This window comes from Barbus barbus (assembly GCF_936440315.1).
Source record: "Barbus barbus genome assembly, chromosome: 37".
NCBI lineage: Eukaryota > Metazoa > Chordata > Actinopteri > Cypriniformes > Cyprinidae > Barbus > Barbus barbus.
This window is the reverse complement of record NC_136715.1, coordinates 8,807,410-8,825,908: the sequence shown is the minus strand read 5'-3', so window position 1 is coordinate 8,825,908 and position 18,499 is coordinate 8,807,410. Positions and strand designations below refer to the sequence as shown.

At 38.1% G+C, this 18,499-nt stretch overlaps 1 protein-coding gene across 1 annotated transcript in view; it reads left to right on the top strand.

Moving 5' to 3' along the window:
• LOC306857080 (protein diaphanous homolog 3-like) overlaps positions 1–9,237 on the top strand; it is a 326,012-nt gene extending 316,775 nt beyond the window's left edge. The window contains exon 26 of the mRNA XM_079396755.1: positions 7,869–9,237. Within this exon, the coding sequence (XP_079252881.1) occupies positions 7,869–8,104 (236 nt within the window). The 3' untranslated portion in view covers positions 8,105–9,237. The remainder of the gene's footprint in view (positions 1–7,868) is intronic.
• The last annotated feature ends 9,262 nt before the right edge of the window (positions 9,238–18,499 follow it).

The following is an 18,499-nucleotide window of genomic DNA, read 5'->3' as shown; positions in this document are numbered from 1 at the left end:
TTTGAAATTCTGGGACACCGGTGCGGGCTTCGACCCCAGGGGGTTAAAGTATGTTGTGTTCTGCAAATGAAATCAAATCATACAAGTTTGGAACGACATGAGTTTGAATAAATTATATCTGATTTTTTATTATTCCTCCAAAAGTGGTTGAGGTGATTGCTACTTTGGCAAGCTGGTCTTGTCTTTAACCAAGATCCAGACCCAAGCCACATTTGTGTGATCTCAATACCACAAGATCTCTGATACACAAATGCACCCACACAAAGGCACATAAAACACAAAGAGATGCACATGCAACATAGAAAATGTCTTTGGAGAAGAAAAGGGAACCTCTGAATTATGCTGTTTAACCATGAATCATTGCTTATTCTTTTTTTCCAGTTCAGTGTTCACACTCGCTGATCCCAGAACAACACATGGACCAGCTTTGATATGCATGTCTCTTGCTTGGGTTCAGGGGTTACGCTACTACTTCAGCTTGGCAATTAGAAGGTTACAGCTTCTCTGGAACCTCCTGTCCTCCTCCTTTTTATCTTTTTAATATGAATTGCCTTCCCACTGTCATAAATGTCAGACAAAGACCATTGAAACCCATAAAACATGCTTTACCTGTGGCAGCAGTGGGTGGCTATTGGGTGCCGGTGGATGAGGCATGTCTCTGCTGATATGCTTAATTACTGCTTAACTCATGTAGGCATAAGGTATAATGTGCAGGTCATCGCTCTGAGACCTTCAGTCAGACAAAGAGGGACATTAGAGCATCATGGGCTCTGAATTAAAGCCCTCTTTATCAGTCAGGGCTCCCCTCATCATTTAAGAGCCACTGCATCAAATACGCACACACAGTCTCTGGTAGTCTGACATTGTTTGCCATTTGCGCAGAACCAAACCCATATTCTGTCGCCCAGGGATCCCTGTTATTCATGTGGCAGCCCATAATCATGTCGCTGTGCACCGTAAGGCATTAATTAAGGCATTATTTATTACCAGTAGTTCTGGTCTAATTCACCCGCTCAGAATTAGCTCTGATTTCCCTTGACCTTGTTCGCATGTGCCATCTCCCCTTTTACCACCTAAATGTAGATAAACGAGTGTGCGCAGAGTCCAAACGAGAGAGGGCCAGTAGGACAGCCTGATCATTAAGCTAAATTTAGTCATCAAACTGTAGTGTTACATCAGCTTATGTTGCTGCTATAATTCACAGCAGGCCAGTTTATTTTTCCATGCATAGAAAAACTGCATCCCTTTTTTTAGTGAACTTATGTTGTGCTTTGGGCATTGGACATTTCTTATCGTTATCACTGGTGAAAACAGTTGTGCTGCTTAATATTTTTGTGGAACATTTAAAAGAGCAGCATGTAATGTAAAGCGTAATATGTAGTGTATAGCAAATAGTTTAATTTAGCTCAAAGGGAATCATGATTTTATAGGGAATTTGAACAGAATCACTGTTTCACTTCATTAGAATATGCTGATTTATACTCGATGGAAACAGTTGTGCTGTTTAATATTTTTTGGGGACCTGTGATACTTTTTTCAGGATTCTTTGATAAATAAAAAGTGAAACAGAACTGTTTATTTTTTTTTTCTTTTTCGAAATAGAAATTCTGTGTTACAATATACACTACTGTTCAAAAGTTTGGGGTCAGTAAATAGTTTTATTCTTTTTCTCTTTTTTTAAGAAATTAATACTTTTATTGAGCAAGGATTTGTTAAATGGATAAAAAGTGATGCTAAAGACTTATATTGTTAGAAAAGATTCTATTTTGAATAAATTGTTATTTTTCACTTTTTATTCATCAAAGAATCAAATAAAGTGTCATTGGTTCCAAAAAAATATTAAGCAGCACAACAGTTTCAACGCTGATAATAAATTAGCATATTATAATGATTTCTGAAGGGTCATGTGACACTGAAGACTGGAGTAATGGCTAATAAATTATGAATTAAGAAATAAATTATATTTTAAAGTACATTAAAATAGCAAACCCATGTAAGAATTTGCAATAATATTTAACAATATTACTGGGGGTTTTTTCCTGTATTTGATCATATAAATACAGCCTTGATGAGCATAAGAGGCTCCAGGGAATTTTTTTTTTTTAAATCTTACTTATCCCAAACTTTTGAACAGCAATGCACGTCACGATTCTTCAGAAATCATTCTAATATGCTGATTAGGATATAACTGATACCGATGTATGTTTTGTATGTATAGCCTTGAAACACACCCCGACAGCACAAAGTCCCGTCAAAGGCGTATCTGTTGCATGACCTTGTTTATCCCACTGACAAAAGTCCCATTAATTTCCATGCATGTGACTTCAGCCATTCACCAGGTGCCATTTTCAGCCTTACTAATGCTAGGATGCAGTCAGATGGATGGTATAATCATTCCTAATACTTCTATAGATTACGTGGCGCACCGTACAGCATGAAGTGAAGGAAATTACGTGTCACAGATTGCATTGTGCCCCTAAAGTCTCGATTGGTGCAAGACAGGCTCCATTGCAACTAATCGGACGCTTGTCTGCATTCAAGCTCGTTAGGTTGATCAAGTGCCCTCATCGTGCCGCTGTCATGTTTGGGCGAGTCTCATGACAAAACTTCAGGCGTAGAGTGAGGGAAAGAAAGGAGGAAAGAGAAGAGATGAACAGAAAGTGATTTTCTTGGCGGCCCCCAGTGAAAATGCAAATTGAGCAAATGATCTCTAAAGTCAAAAACTGGTATTTCAGCCCTGTTCTATTTGAAGAGAGGAATGAGTGTCTCTCTCTGATGGCACAGTCTGGACGTGAGCGAGTTTTTGAGTCTAACTGAGGAGGATGAAAGGAACATGGCGTTCAGATTTCTACCGCAGTGTGTTTGCTTCACAGGCACTTGAGGGAAGCTGAAAGGATGGGCAGATTTGAATGTTTTTGGAATATTAATTGAAAGTTTTTAGAGAGATAAACTATTCAAATGGTGGTCTTATTAACCTTCTGGGGTCTGAGGTGATTTTGGGGCCCTTGAGATGTTTTGACGCCTTGATATTTGTGCATTGACTGTTGAATTTTAAGTCTGGCCTACAGTAGGCATGGAGTAGCATATTAAAGGTGTAGACATAAAAAAATCATTGTTTTTATGTCATCTCTAGATATAGAGATACAGATGAAGTTATCGATAGCTAGTTGAACTGTAGCGTAAAAAATATTGAGTTTTTTTTTTAAATTGCTTATTTATATATTTTTTTAGTGCTGTCAAGCGATTAATCGCATCCCAAAAAGATTTTGTTTGCATAATATATGTATGTGTGCTGTGTATATTTATTATGTGTATATATATATATATATAAATACACACACGCATGTACAGTATATATTTCAGAAAAATGTTGTTTATATATTAAATATATTTATTTCTATTATAAATTATATACATATAAATAATAAATATAGACATGTAAATGCATAAATATTTTCAAAATATATACTGTATGTGTGTATATTTATTATACATAATAAATATACACAGAACACACATATATTATGCAAACAAAAACTTTTATTTTTTATGCAATTGTTTGACAGCGCTAATATTTTTGCAATTATTTATTATTATTTAAGTTTATTATTGTATATAATATTTAATTTATTTTGTTGTTTAGATTTTATATTTTTTGTTTTTTATTTTTTTACAAAAGATTTATTAGAAAAAAATGGGTCCTGTTTTTTAGATCCATAACCTTATTGAAAAGGGCCTGTATTAAAAAGAACATGACCGTCACAGCTGCTCACTGCTTTGTCTCTGTAGCACCACATCCTGCTTCTATTTTTTCTGCCTCTTTCTTTCACTCTTTGTAAAAAGTTTAGAAAAATCTTGGCATCTGCTGCTTCCCGGTGGATGGTAAAAAAATAGAAGCTATCAGAAGTCATGTACAGTGTCTCCACTCTAGCTTGTGTTTTAACACCCATTAAGACACACAGACCTTATCCTCACGCTAATGAGAGACACGCAGCCTCTCCATATCAACAGGGTCAGTTTGAGCGAGAAAGGAAGAAGAGGATAAAGAAATTAAGCAGTATGGAGCCAAACGGAGTCATGTAGAGCAAAAGAAAGATTATTTTAAGAACGGGAAACAGCAAATGGGATGAGCAGGAAATGAAGGCAAAAGAGGAAGAGCCAAAGAGACTAATGAAAGTGGCCTGAAGCATAGGGCAGAGAGCGGCACACAGAGACAAACGAGAGCACATTCTCACAAAGCCGTAATGAGAGCGCAGAAAAATCACTACCTCACACAATCCAGCATGGCTCACCACTCACTCCTATACTATACATTACAGCCACCATTCATCTCAAACCTCTCATTTGCTCTGGATGACACAATGGACTGCATTCTGTCCTATCCATGCTGAAAATCATAGACCTTCACACATTACTTAGATAAGATATGAGATTGTTTACTATATACCACATTTCAAAAAGGTCAACACGCATGATAGCATTCACACAGCATTAAAGGGGACCTATTATGCTCCTTTTTACAAGATGTAAAATAAGTCTCTGATATCCCCAGAGTGTGTATGGGAAGTTTTAGCTCAAAATACCCAACAGATATTTATTTTATAGCTTGTTAAAATTGCCACTTTTAGGGTATGAGCCCAAACGCTCTGATATTGAGTATGTTGCTTTAATGCAAATTAGCTGGTGCTCCCGGAGAAGAGGGCGGAGCTTCAAGAGCTCACACTCTGGCATTAGCAGTCCTAGCCTTTGCAAATAAACATTCCACGATTAGTACAAGCCGGTTATCGTTATAGAAAACATACTCCGTTTCAGAGTCAGTCATCTGATTATACTGTGCCTAATGTTTTCGTGTTTATGAATTACACAGACGTGAGCACGGTGGAATAAAAATAACAACATAGCTGGTCTCATGGTGCATGGTATGCTATCACAAACTTTATAAGCCCCACTCGTGATTATGAGCTCAACAAACTGAAGCGATCGACTCACATTGCTTTCATATGCAACTTTTAACCCCCACGTTCCTATTCACGATCATTCGTGAAGACAGCACCAGAGATAACAGACAGAGACAATGGTAGCTTTATCATCATTAGCCTTACAGAGTGCCAAGAAGCTCTTTCGGAAGGGCAATTTGGAAGACAAACGCGTGACACTTACTTTGTCTGGAGCTGAAGTTCGCGCACGAAGCAAACAGCAAGTAATCAGTAATGGCGGAGGTGGACCTTCTCACTCAGGGCTGTGTCTACAGGACAGCATCACAAATGGGAGGGACTTTTTCCCCTCGGTGACGTGAACAGAGGGAGAATCTGAAACTGCTCGTTCTGAGAGACTGTTTATAATTTTTTTTAGATTATAATAAAATGAGTTGGTGTATTTTTACCATTATAGGCTGGTTGTTTTCACACACTGCGGCCACACAACTGTGTTCTAACACATTATAAAAGTGATTTTTGCATAATAGGTCCCCTTTAATCCTTACAGTTCTTGACTTATACATAATCATGCATAACCTATAGCTTCTAAGGGCTTAGTCTATATCAGTAATCTAAATTTTAGGCAGTACAACAGTTTTCAATATAAAAATCATAAGAAATCAGTCGATCGTAATAAGTATTTCTTGAGCACCAAATCATATTAAAATGATTTCTTATTAAGGATCATGTGACATTGAAGACTGGAGTAATGGCAGCAAAAAAAAAAAAAACAACTTTGCCATTAAAGGGATTAATTTAAAAAAAATATATATATATATATATATATATATATATATTGAAAATAAATATATTGATTTAAAATATTTCATATTTTTAATTGTATTAATATTTTACAATATGACTATTTTTACAATATTTGTGATCAAATAAATGCAGCCTGGGTGAACATACTGTAAGAGACTTCTCTAAAAACCTTTTTAAAAACTCCAAACCTTTGAACAGTAGTGTGCTTTTTGTTTTCCACCAAAACAGTGAACATTAAAATGCACCAAAATATCCCTTAGACCTGCATGCTCAATACTGTGTCTAGAGACCTGAATATCATACCTGTGAGTAAACATTTTTTATCTTGGGCCAAAGACAGCACTTTGCAATTTCAAAGCAAGCACTTACCAACACCCTAGAATCATGGAAGAGAAGGCATTACTCTTAAGATAATGCAAAAATTTAGTTTTCTTTTGCTATCATGGTCTTATAGCTTGATAAAGATAATTCGATGTGTTGAATGTCTGTGTCTCTGCCTAAATTTGCAGCTTAGACCTAGAAACTTTTATGAGGAGATACAAAAACAGCTGCAGTTGTGTATTTTCAGTTGGAAGTTTGTTCAGTGGGAACCCATCATGTCTGTGGGCTCCTTTATTGTGGTATTTTTGCTTTGCTGTTATCGCTGGCTCTTTTCTTCCCTCCCTTTTTCTCCCTCTCTCTCATTCTCCATCCTTTCTTGTTTGTAGCGATTGGCCTTGTTTAAAGCACTCATATATCACTCTCTCTCGCTCCTGTGCTGAAGTGAACGAGTGTGCTTTGAACCTTGGTGAGGCTCTGTTTGTAATACTGGAGTGCAGTAGTCGTCACTGATATGATGATAAAACCGCTCAGTCCAGGACCAACCAGGAAAACTTGTAGTAGTTTCTCAGCCATACTGCTCCATGCAGCATTCTTACAGGTCAAGGCAAGGTCAGATGAGTATGGAAGTGATTTTCTCTTTGCTTTTGCTCTTATTTATTCATTTGCTTTATTTATTTTTTCTCTATACTGTATAAACGTATCCATCCATATACCACTCTTATTCATGGGTTTGTAGTGTAGGGGGTCCAAAAATCAAATCTATTTAACATTTATTTCTTATAATTGTGATTTTATATCTTATATTTGCCACTACATTTATTGCTTGCATTTGTGACTTTATATATCACAATTTGACTTCATCTCACGATTGCAACTGTTTATTATTATTTATTATTACAGTTGTATTATTCACCTTACTATTAATTAGGAGTTAATTAGGAGAACTGCACCTTAAAACAAAGTGTGACCTGATTTCTTTCCATTATTTTGCATAGTTTTTTTTGTTTATTAATATTTATATTATTTTGTGATTTACAAGATCACGGATGTAAGAAATAATATTGGACAAGTCTAACTTTGTATCTCACAATTGCTCATTTTATTTTTGGAAACAGGCTTCCAGTGAGGCCGTATTTGATCAATTTGCACTTTAAAATCAAAGTTTTAAACATTTTCAAAGAGAAAACTATGAATAATAACTGTGAATAAGATTCTGCATTATTTGTAGGTATCTAATCTAAAGCTGCTGCCATTAATCTTATTTTTTATGACTTCATATTTTTTTTAATAATTTACGTTTGATCAAATTGTTATTCTGACCATTTATAGACCATCAAAGCATTTTCACTTGTGATTTCAGACTTTTGAACTCCTCTCACAGTCTGGATGGCGGGAAGAGTGAGTAAGAGAAGGACGGTCAGAGGTTGCATCAGTCTGATCAGGTAGATGCGCTGAGGTAGTGAAGCAGTGCAGAGCATTAAGTCAGTGTGACGGCTTCCCACAAGCCCCTGTGCCACATCACAGATCAGAGATTTAGTGCTGGAAAGGCTAGAAGAACTGCAGCGGCAATAAAAAGGGTGAGAGGTGGCTGTACTGAGGTGAGCGAGCCTCTACGTGCACGCCTCTTTTATTTTTATCATGTTGTCATGCTGTCGACTACATTGCTCTCCGTCTTCCTCTCTCATTTCTTTGATGACTTCAGTGCCGACACGACCCGTCCTCAAAGAGCTGCTAACTTTTATAAACGTTTTCATGAGAACCTGTTTTTTTTTCTCTCTCTCTCCCTCCCTCCCATCTCTCCTGCAGAAAACATGAAGGCACCTCTGCAAAGGTCACGGTCGCGGCAGAATATCAATTTCAACTCGACACGAGCACCCACTGCCAAGGAGCCTCATTACGAGAGCGAACCCCATCCGTCTGCAGCCCACAGGCTGACCCACCGGCCCGAGAGGGAGAAAGAAAAAGAGCAAACTCCGACGCTTTGCTCATCCAGTGGTGACACGGACGTGGAGGCCTTGCTCGCCCGCCTGCGTGCCTTGTGATGAGACCACCGCCTCTCGGGTTTGACCTCTATAGTCACTTCAAGAAACACAAAGCTCACAGTCACCTTTTGCTAATAAATGCCGGCGGGCATACGTGCATAGGAAAAGTCTTAACAATTAACCTTTCCTGTTCGTCTCCTCTGCCCTTTTACCTCCGACAACAGACTTGTTTTCTGCAGAAGTGCGAGTCATTGTGCTGGTCGGGTCCAGGATGAAAACTTGTCGCTGTTTTGTATTAAGCAGCTAATTACCGGATGGTTTAGAGTGACCTTTGGGCCAAGCACTTATCTTTTTTTATGTCGTAAATAGACCAATTATTACTCTTTAAAGGCTTCACGTTGCTCTTTAAGGCACTTATACATGCGTATTTTCACACACATATTTGAGCAATAACCGTTCAAATTTGTCAAATCTTATTTTCCATTTCTGCATTCAGACTCATTTTACCGCTTTCATATGATAAAAAAAATACATTTTTAGCATCTTTAATAACATAGCTATATCTTATGTTTATTATAAATATAAATCACTTTTTTTCAGTGTGAATCTTCTTTATCTTTGTTCGTATTCATGTATACGTAATCAAATTAATCGTAAAAAAAGTTTTAATATATCTTTATACTTATGAGCAATTACTCAGTGTTTTCTATTTTTGAGATAAAGAATGTATTAGTTGGGTTTCGTCCCCCTCGAGAGACAGTACTATGCAAGAACAGCGGTTCTGACAGCAGATCCCTGAGTGCCAGAAGTATTTGTACTGCTTAGCAGTCCGCACTTATATAATGCACACTTGTTCTTGGATCTGCTGCTTTTCCAAATAATGTTTCCTTTTTTTTAGACATTTGATTTATTTTTGTGTTTGTCTGTCTCGTTGTGTGCACATGTTTTCTCGTTGGATAATTGGCAAGTTTTCACATTCCTCATGATGTTTTCTGTTCTGCTATTCCTGATGTGATTTTCCTCTTTACTGCTCTCAATCAGGCGTGACATCGGAATGCGATTACCTGTGAAATCACATCTCTTTCTCTCTCTTTCTCTGGACTCACTCCCATCACCTTTTTCGATTCTTTGAAACAACATTCCTGTTATTGGTTAGACATTATTGCGGTGATATCCTTTGGTGAAATGTTTCGAATAAAATAAAGAAAATAAAAACAATGCAGAGAACTGTCTTTTGTTTGGCTTCAAAACAGATGAATGTCAATTATTTTCTTTTTTTAATTTCGTTCCATTTTTGTCTTATTTTATGCACGGTTACATGAGAGTCGGAGTGAGGTTGGAGAGGAAGGCAGGCACCTCCTGGAGAGATGAAAGCTGCTACCCACAATCACACGGTTTATTTTATTGTAAATAATAATGAATGCTGTTTCCAGAGGTGTCTGATCCAGTTTCTTTAATCTACTTGAAATGGGGGAGGTGGTTTTGCCCCTTCACAGCAGTAGGATGCTGGTGTTATTTGGGAATGCTGGTCGCTTTAAATAAAGGAATGATAGCAGGTAACTTACTGTCTATCACATTCTTAGCCAGCATCACGTGAATGACTGACACTTGCAGCTACTGCATGTGAAGTACAGGGAGCCTATCAAATAAAAGAAAAATAGATGATCTTGACAAATATATAAAATAGTCAATTTAGTGTTTTACTACTTTTAATCTGAACTATTTTGACATATACTTCAAAATTTAAAGTGTGTGTTTTCTTTTTATGATGGTGGCTGTTGTTTTGCACAGAGCTTGTGATTGCCATCTATGTGAAGATACATGGTTTATTGACATGACATGTCAAGCAGTGACAGCAGTTGCCCGTATGACATGATAGAATACTCCATTTTTATTATATTATTTATACCCTCCCCCTTTCAAAAGCTTACATCCCTTATTTATACAGTTTTTCAAAAAAAAATTTATTATTATTTTTAAAATAACAGTAGTTATTTTATTATTATTATTAAATTAGTGTTTGTATTAAGCAATGAGGCATTAAATTGATCAAAAGTGATTGTAAAGACACTGAAATTATTTATCAAAGGATCCTGAAAAAAAGTATCAGTTTCCACAATATTAACCAACAAAACATTAATAATTATAAAAGTATTTTAAGCACCAAATCAGCAAATTAGTGAATTTTGAAGGATCATGTGACACCAAAGAGTAGTAATGATGCTGACAATTCAGCTTTGCATCACTGAAATAAATTACATTTTAAAATATAATAAATTGTTATTTAGAGTAACAATAGTATTTCACAATGTTGCTGTTTTTACTATATTTTTGACAATTAAATGCAGTCTAGGTGACCATAAGAGATAAAAGCATAAATAATCTTACCAACCCCAAACTATAGTTTACATAAATGTATCCTAAACTATTCATCTTGAAAAGGGAGAAATTTCATGTACAGTACGTTATTTGTCAGATATCCACTAGTACTGCTTACTTAGAATCTGAGTTACCTTAGAACAAGTTCCCTGCAGACTGCATATTTTTACCTACATTTGGTCTTACATGCTTATGATGCAACTGAGCTCAAGTATTTGTGAACTGCCCAAAGCCACAGGTTAGTTTCACAAAATAGATGACATAGAAGATAACATCGCTCAGCGGTAGAATTGAGTGAGTCTGAAAAGAGACCATATTGGTATTCTTTGAAACCAGTAACCTAGAAAACAACATAATTGACAAAAATATCCATACCAAATCTCCATTTAAATACCCTGTGTACATGCAGCACACTTTGCAGCCTAAAATAGACCCCAGGTTACCAGAAGATAAAAGCCCATCACAACAACAGGCCACGTCAGTGCGGTCGAATAGCTCTTTGTGCTGAAATGAAATCATATCAGCTTGCATTCATATCCTAAGCTGCAAAGTCACACGTCCACTTTGGAAAGAATGTCGTCGATTCCTCTCCTCTGTGCTTTTTATTTGCGTTTAGTCGTCTGAGACGTAAGGCTTTCTTCAGGCGGTGTGTGTAGTGCTGCCCTTAGCGGGATCACAGCTCCTATCAGCACCATGGACAGCTCCAGCAAAAAGCAATGCTAATGAAGCGTGGCCTTCCTCGTTCCCCTCTGTATTAGCATCAGACAGGAGCTCGCTCTCTACTTCAAATGATCCACTGCTGCTGCAAGCTTAGCCCCGAGAGAGGATGTTCTGTGCTTCTGTGTCCCGTGTTCTTTGCTCTCTGCTTCTTTATTTTTTATGAACTGCCTCTTTCTCTCTCGCTCATCTGCTCTTGCTCTAGTCCAAAAAGACAGGAACACAAGAAATCACCCAATCCCGTTGCCTTTTCCCCAGCTTAATAGGACAAACTGGAGCGGCAGAGGAAATGAAATTCTGCTCGATGTAGTTCTGCCCGAGTAGCGACCAAAACTATTCCGTGAAGCAAAGAAGATCATTCCTTTCCTATTTAATACCTGCTGTCAGCCGGCTTTCCACAGGACGACGGGGAGATCAGAAGGGGTTAAAGGGTCACAGCCAAAACACTGGTTCTTCTCAAGGCATGCTGCGTCCTGATGTCAGGTCGACTGAGAACGAAGGTCAAGTGGAAGAGGTTAAGGCTCGTTTGTGTAGTTCATGCTTCTTTTGTTAATTCTGCTTCAAATTACTTGAAATTACTTTTTTTATTGTTGTTATTACAGTATGTACTTTTTTCCACTGTGTTTGTGTGCTTTTTACAATGACTGTTTCTATTATTCTCTCCGCTATCTCGGCTGTTGGATGTGAATCTACTTGACAGACGGTCCTCAATAACAATGTGAAGGTCTGGCTGTTCGCTAACTGTAACAACCAAGATGAACACAGACTGTCCAACTAGAGAAAGAGAAACAGACATCTGTTGGTTTTTGAACATGCATTGATGCATCTCAATCTGCCATCGCAAAGCCTTTCCTCCAGGCAACCACAAAAACGAGATCAGAGGGGGTTGGGGGAGATGCATTTTCTTTATTGAACAGTTGTGAGGTTGTGTGTATAATTTAAAGGGAAACAAAGCATATTGTGTGGCAGATTGCAGTCTGCTCGGGTTTAATTGGAGATGGGAAGAGTGAGGCAGATGTGAGTTAAGACTGTTAAACTCTGATTGCTAGGATGAATCCTCACCCCACACCTCTTCTGGCTTACAGAGGCCAGTCTATCTATCTATCCATCCATCCATCTTTTGAGAAGTATTTTTTATCAGTCAAACTGGAAAAAAAGTTCTGTTTACAAAATGACGTTTTGACACAGTGAGCGCTTCTGAGGATGAAGTAACTACTGGATTTTTATTCATATATGCATGCTTTACCTTTATTGATGAGCTGCAGATTATCTGTTCTTTCTTTCCTCACCAAGTGACAAAGTGTGTGTTTGTGTGTTTTAATTACACTGGGGGGGAGTGTGGTTGCTTCTTCATCCACTATACTAAAAGGAACTTTAGGTCAGGAAAACTGGAAATTGCTCCTGACAAAACCAAGTAGCTTACCTCTCTCAAATCACCAGATTAAGAGTGACTGCCCTCCAAATTAGACTCCCTCCTCTGTTTCTTTCTCTCTCACATACACACACACACACACCCCCACACCCATTCCCTCTTCTCATCCTAATCGTGAAGCGCCCATCGAGTACATGTCCCTGGAAACAAAACTCAGTTTCTAATAATACTTTAGTTCTTTTTGGTTTGGAGGAGGTCTTTTGTCGGGTATTGGAACAAGTCTGCAGAGAGTTTTGCTCTTGTGGGAGCCAAAAGCAGACAGAAGGCTTGGCACTTTTGGCCATATCTCTATCTCCACGCTCTGCCAGACATCCTGAGCTTAAGTGTGCTGCACTGATCTTCTTCCTCTCGCAGCGAGTCTCATTTTTCTCTATTTGCGTCTGTTGTTTCAAATCCTTTCTCACAAATCATTTCCACCCTAGGATTGATCAGCACTTTGACCTTCACTCTTCCCGGGGTTTTCGTCTCACTTGTCTCTTTCACAACGTGCCTTGCAGATCCTTTTCACCAAAAATGGAAAGAGCTTGCACCTTCTCTTGTTCCTTCTCGCTCTTTTTCTCCTTGCTGGACTCCAGAAGGGTTTTTCACCTTGAAATGGCACTTCTGTCCGTTCCTAGCAGTCTTACTGTAAGGGGCAACAGAATCCATCGGAGGCTTTAGCTGGGCAGAGCAGCTGAGTCACCTGTTCAAAATGATTGCGTTGGATTCGGGATAATCCAGCACCTTCTCTTTTCTCAACTGTTCCTGGTCTATTTCTATCTCAAGGACAGGCCCTTTGAGAAAAGATGGCCTCAATCGTTGATAGAGGCCATGGTGTTCTTTAAGAAAAAGATTTTTTGGGGGGTTTTAAGTAATGAATGAAGTTTAAAGGTAAGGAAACAGAATCTAAGCTCCTTTTTAACCTGAATGTCCATTTTTGGTTCATGCAAATGCGGAATGATTTAGTGCAAATCCCTAGCCTTGGCTCTGGTAAAATCTTTCCAGTTGTTGCTCTGCATGAAAACAAGGGTAAATTAGACCTTACAAGGTGTCCTCAAAGGATGAGGCTTCTTCAAATTTGGTTAAAAGCAGCTCAGAGGTGAGAATGAGTGCAAACAGAGTGAGTCCTAGAAAGTGTTGCAGCGTTGTCTGCGAACTGTTAAGACCTCCTCAGAAACTGCAGCATATAAATAGACTCGACTGTGGCCACTGTGTGAGTCAGTGGCTGTCAGCAAAGCTTAAGTTTGAGGGCGGATGTTGGGGAAGGAGGGTGTTTGTCCTTTTCTATGCTTTTCTCGAGCAGAAAGATAATCATTTTCCCCTGGGGTACGGACCGTAAGAAGGGGTTTCTGTCCGGTTGGGGGTGCTGGCAGGGAATTTCAGGCTGTTTTTGGCCTGGAAGCCCTGACTCTGCAAGTTCACATCACCATGGGTGAGTGTGCGATGATGTGCAGGAAGGACAATGCCCGGAGCACATGTGATGGAACCAGGCCAGCGTGCCACCATGTGCTGCCAGCATGAAAGACAGGGCACAATATCACCTGCCAATGAGGTCCAGGAACAAACTGACATTTAGCAGCATTACACGTCTTTTTGTATTTATGTGCTTTTTTGATCTTATTTGTAGGATGCACAGAAACAGAAATGTGTAAAGAAAATGTAATAGAGTGCATGTAATATATACACACAGTGGTGGCCAAAATCATTAGAACACTAGTATTTTCACCAGTTGTTTCTATCTTTTGCTGTAGTATGCCAGTTTACATTTCCAAACATTCATTTTGCCAGTAATTATAATGTTCTTTTTTTTTTTTAGATACTTTGATGAATAGAAAGTTCAAAACAACAATTATTTGAAACTGAAATATTTTGTAACATTATAAATGTCTTTACTGACGCTTTTGTTCAATTTAATGCATCCTTGCTGAGTATTATTTTCTTTCTTTTTATTTTTTATGAAACTTTGATTGCTGGATTGTTGGTGAAAATCAGCTGCGATATCTGCGTTGCTCCTAAGAAAAAAAAAGAATAAAGGAAATGTGAAGCTAAAAGGTTTTCCTTCTGAGGATAAGAAAAATTTAAAGTACTTTATAATAACTTCATGTCATTATATTTGTGTAATGGAAGAAGCACAAGGACCGAATCTGGAATTGCAGACCAGGTCCATTCACGTTTAATCTACCTCAGCAAAAAAGTGCTTTAGATGATGGTTTAAAAAGCTCAGACTGAGAGAGAATAACTCAAAGATTATGTTTGGAGCAGTGCAAGTACAAAGTGGCAGCCTTTGATCTCCAAGGCGGCAGTGACAGCAACTGGGTAGGCGGAACCATGCGGGGGGTCTTACGGGATTCATTATCCTGTTTGTGACTCTTTTTAATGATGGGGGGGAGGTCCCTGCCCTCACCGAGAGTCCCAACAGAGAGCCGTGTATGTATATGTCTGAACAGATGAGCTGTGAGCATTCTCTAATTACTGTTAAAGATCCATTAAAACAATTTCCTTCGTTCAGACTTTTCATGGCAATTACGTTTGACTATAAAGGTAATATGCAATCAGCGCTCATAAAATAACAGCAAAAAACGCTTGATGAACTCCAGAGAAAACAACAACTGACTGTTCAGCTTAAGCATACTGTCATTGTATTTTTCATTTAGTGCTGCAAAGCGACAGTTCCACATTATTTTATTGTATTTTAATTAAACTTTCCAGAGATCGCATTCCAGGCCAAAAAAATTAATGTGGCAGATAATCTACCGATGATAAATACTTCACATCACTAAAGTGATTAATTAATCCATGTTGGCAAATGCCTTGTGTTATACCGGCGCTATAGAATTAGGATCATGTCAATTGACTTGTTCCTTTAAATATTACACAATGGGAAAATTTAATTATCTTTTAAGCTGGGGGCTTTTTTTTTTTCAATGAACAGTTTTCAGAAATAAGATTATTTTTTTTTTCTTATAGAGGAAAACTGGCAGTCTTTGTTCACTTGCCGCCATACTTTGTTTTTGGTCAGCCAAGACCATTTGACCGAAGGAAAAATGTAAAAGAAATATTTCAGTAATTTAAAAGCACAAGTATTTTTATACTAGCTTGTTCCTATGATATATAACAAACATTTTGTAATTAGTGTTTATGTCAAGGCTTGCTTGGGTTGTGTGTTTCCATTTTAAGCTAGCTTTTTGGTGAGGATGTCAGAATAATATGTTTGGGTATGTAAATTCAGTGCTGCCAGTCGTGACTGGGATGTATATGGCATATGGTACAGTCTGACATAAAAAAAGCATTGATGATGCACAGATTTGGTTTTCCCATGATCTCACTGGGGTCATATCACACTTTATGACAAGCAATGAATATAAAGGACAGAAAAAAAATCACCCTGTCTGCATCTGTCTTTAGCCGATCGGGATATTCATGCTGATGATTTCGCACCATGTTAAGCAAGCCTGGACATGTCTTAGAACATGATGTCAAATATAGGTATGTATCTCACTTTCAGTCACACCATCTCACTCTCCCATTCCTCATTTCCTTTAGCTCTATCCCCTTGTCCTCTGAGACAGCGGTGTGTAATGTGAAGTAGAAATGGTGTCAACTCTTTGACCTTGTGTTATGTCTTCAGCCTGAGAATGAGAGAGGTTGTAAAAAATGTTGTATTACCTCACTCTCTTCTACTGCTCTTTGTCTCTCTCGACACTTTGTAGGAGGGGTTGAGAGGAGAACGGTGTAAATCTACTTATCGTGTTAAACCAGGCCTGTTTGTATGAGGCTGCCCAGAAGGTTGCGGGTTCGAGTCTCCAGTCCGGCAGGAATTGTCAGTGGGGGGAGTGAATAACCAGCTCTCTCTCCACCTTCAATACCACGACTGAGGTGAGACCATTGAGCAAGGCACCTGCTCCCTGGGTGCCGCAGTATTGGCTTCTCACTTCTCCGGGTGTGTGTTCACTACTGTGTGTGTGCACTTGGATGGGTTAAATGCAGAGCACAAATTCTGAGTATGGATCACCATACTTGTCCATACGTTACCTCACTTTTATTATGCTTTTTGTTCTTTTTTCCAGTTTGTGAGTCATGGTCACTATGGAGTGTTATTGTAAGGAAAAGAGCTGCAGATTCTTTAAAATGTATCATTTTGTATTCCATGTAATAACACGTTGAATGTAACATAATTTTTATTTTCGTCTTAACAGACTATGCATATCTTTTTAATCAGGAGTGGTTAGGTCTCAAAGATTCATTTCCAAGTGACATTGTATAACAGTGCATCGAGGTGCATTTGTTTACACTGAAAAAAACTGCTTTTGTTTACACTGAAATAAGATGAAAAGTTTTGAATATCTCGATGCTTGTGTTCCCGCACTGTATTATTTTTATTAAACGGCCGCAAACTGACATAAAAAAAAAAAACAGTTGTAGGATATCAGAGACTGAATCAGACAATTTTAAGATGCATCAGAACACTGAAACCTGAGGAGCTGGAATGCAGAGAGGCCTTAAGGAACAGGACGTCATAAATCTAGTTTGGAGCAAGCAACTCCTAACCAGCGAGCCTCTTTCACCAAACAGCTTGCAACACTGAGACAAATAACACTTATTGATAATTCCAATTCAAGAAGGAGACTGTCAAATTTGTTGCAAATAATCAAGACTGATTGTCAAAGAGATGGCCATCACGTGTTCCACAATTGAATTCACAAGCTTCCTTAGACTGACTTCTCCCCCACATAGAAGACAGTCCAAACCAACATTCCTTTGTCTAAAGAACATGCCTTCGTTCTCCTTAGAACTATACAAAGACTTTATTTTTCATATGCACATAAAATCATCCTAAAAGGACATTTTTATGCAGAACCTCATATTATGTTGTAAACCACATATCATGTTTTAATCAAATAATATGTATGTCTTTTTAATCATTATTGAATAGCTCGAGCCTTAAAGATAAATATTGCATATTTAGTATGTATGAGCTTGAAAATCCATGCTTTAAGTGTTTCTTCCAATCAATTCTTTGTCAAATGCATCAGTCTTGTTATTATGAAATCATGTTCAAAAAGGTGTACTTTGCCAAAGCCTGTAAAGTTTGGACCATGTGACTGATAACAAGCTGATTTATGATGTGAAGAACACCCCTAGCTAAGATGATACAGTATCTAATTGGTCAAGACATCCAGATGGGATGTGTCCAGAAGTGAGTTTAAAACTGTTGTCCCTCCTTCTTTCTTTCTCTTCGTATTCTTCTCTTTTGTTCTCTATATCTCTCGTCCCTCTCACCGAGTGCTGCCCTTTGAGCGTGCTCTGGCCCACGTGCCATAACGACTAATGAGAAGGAAAACAACTTAGTCTCGTTACATCATTTTATTTTTATTCTTTTACTTTAGTTTATTTTCTTTCCGTGGAGTTTCGTGTGTTAATGTAAGTTTGATACAAAGTCCAGCTTCGACTGCACTCGCTTCAACTTCCAGCAAGCCAACGCTCAAAGACGTCACTTCAAAGACTACTGAACTTCCAGCCAATCAGACACTTCGGGGAACCCCCTGTCTGCAACGAGGACACAGCCCTGTTACAAGGCAAAGCACGCAAGCTACACCTCCAAATTCTAACTGAATCATGTGCAGTTAATATAAATTTTAGCCTCATTGAGAAACTCAAAGCGAGGGTTAAATAAGTGATTGATGGTTGTTCAGGTCTATGCAATTGAACATATTGCTGTGAACTTGGGATTTCACATTTCCATTCTCTTAAACTCATTCTTTCCTCACTTTCTCTCTTTCTGCAACGTGTGAATGCTTGTGTTCATGTGTTGGATTAGTTTATGTCTTAGGTTTATATAAATAAATTATAATTTAATTGAAAAGAGAAGTATCTTGTGTTTTCTGCTCACAAGTTAATACCTTAATCTGTCGATTTCGTTACTGTGCTATTTAATAGTGTTTTCACTA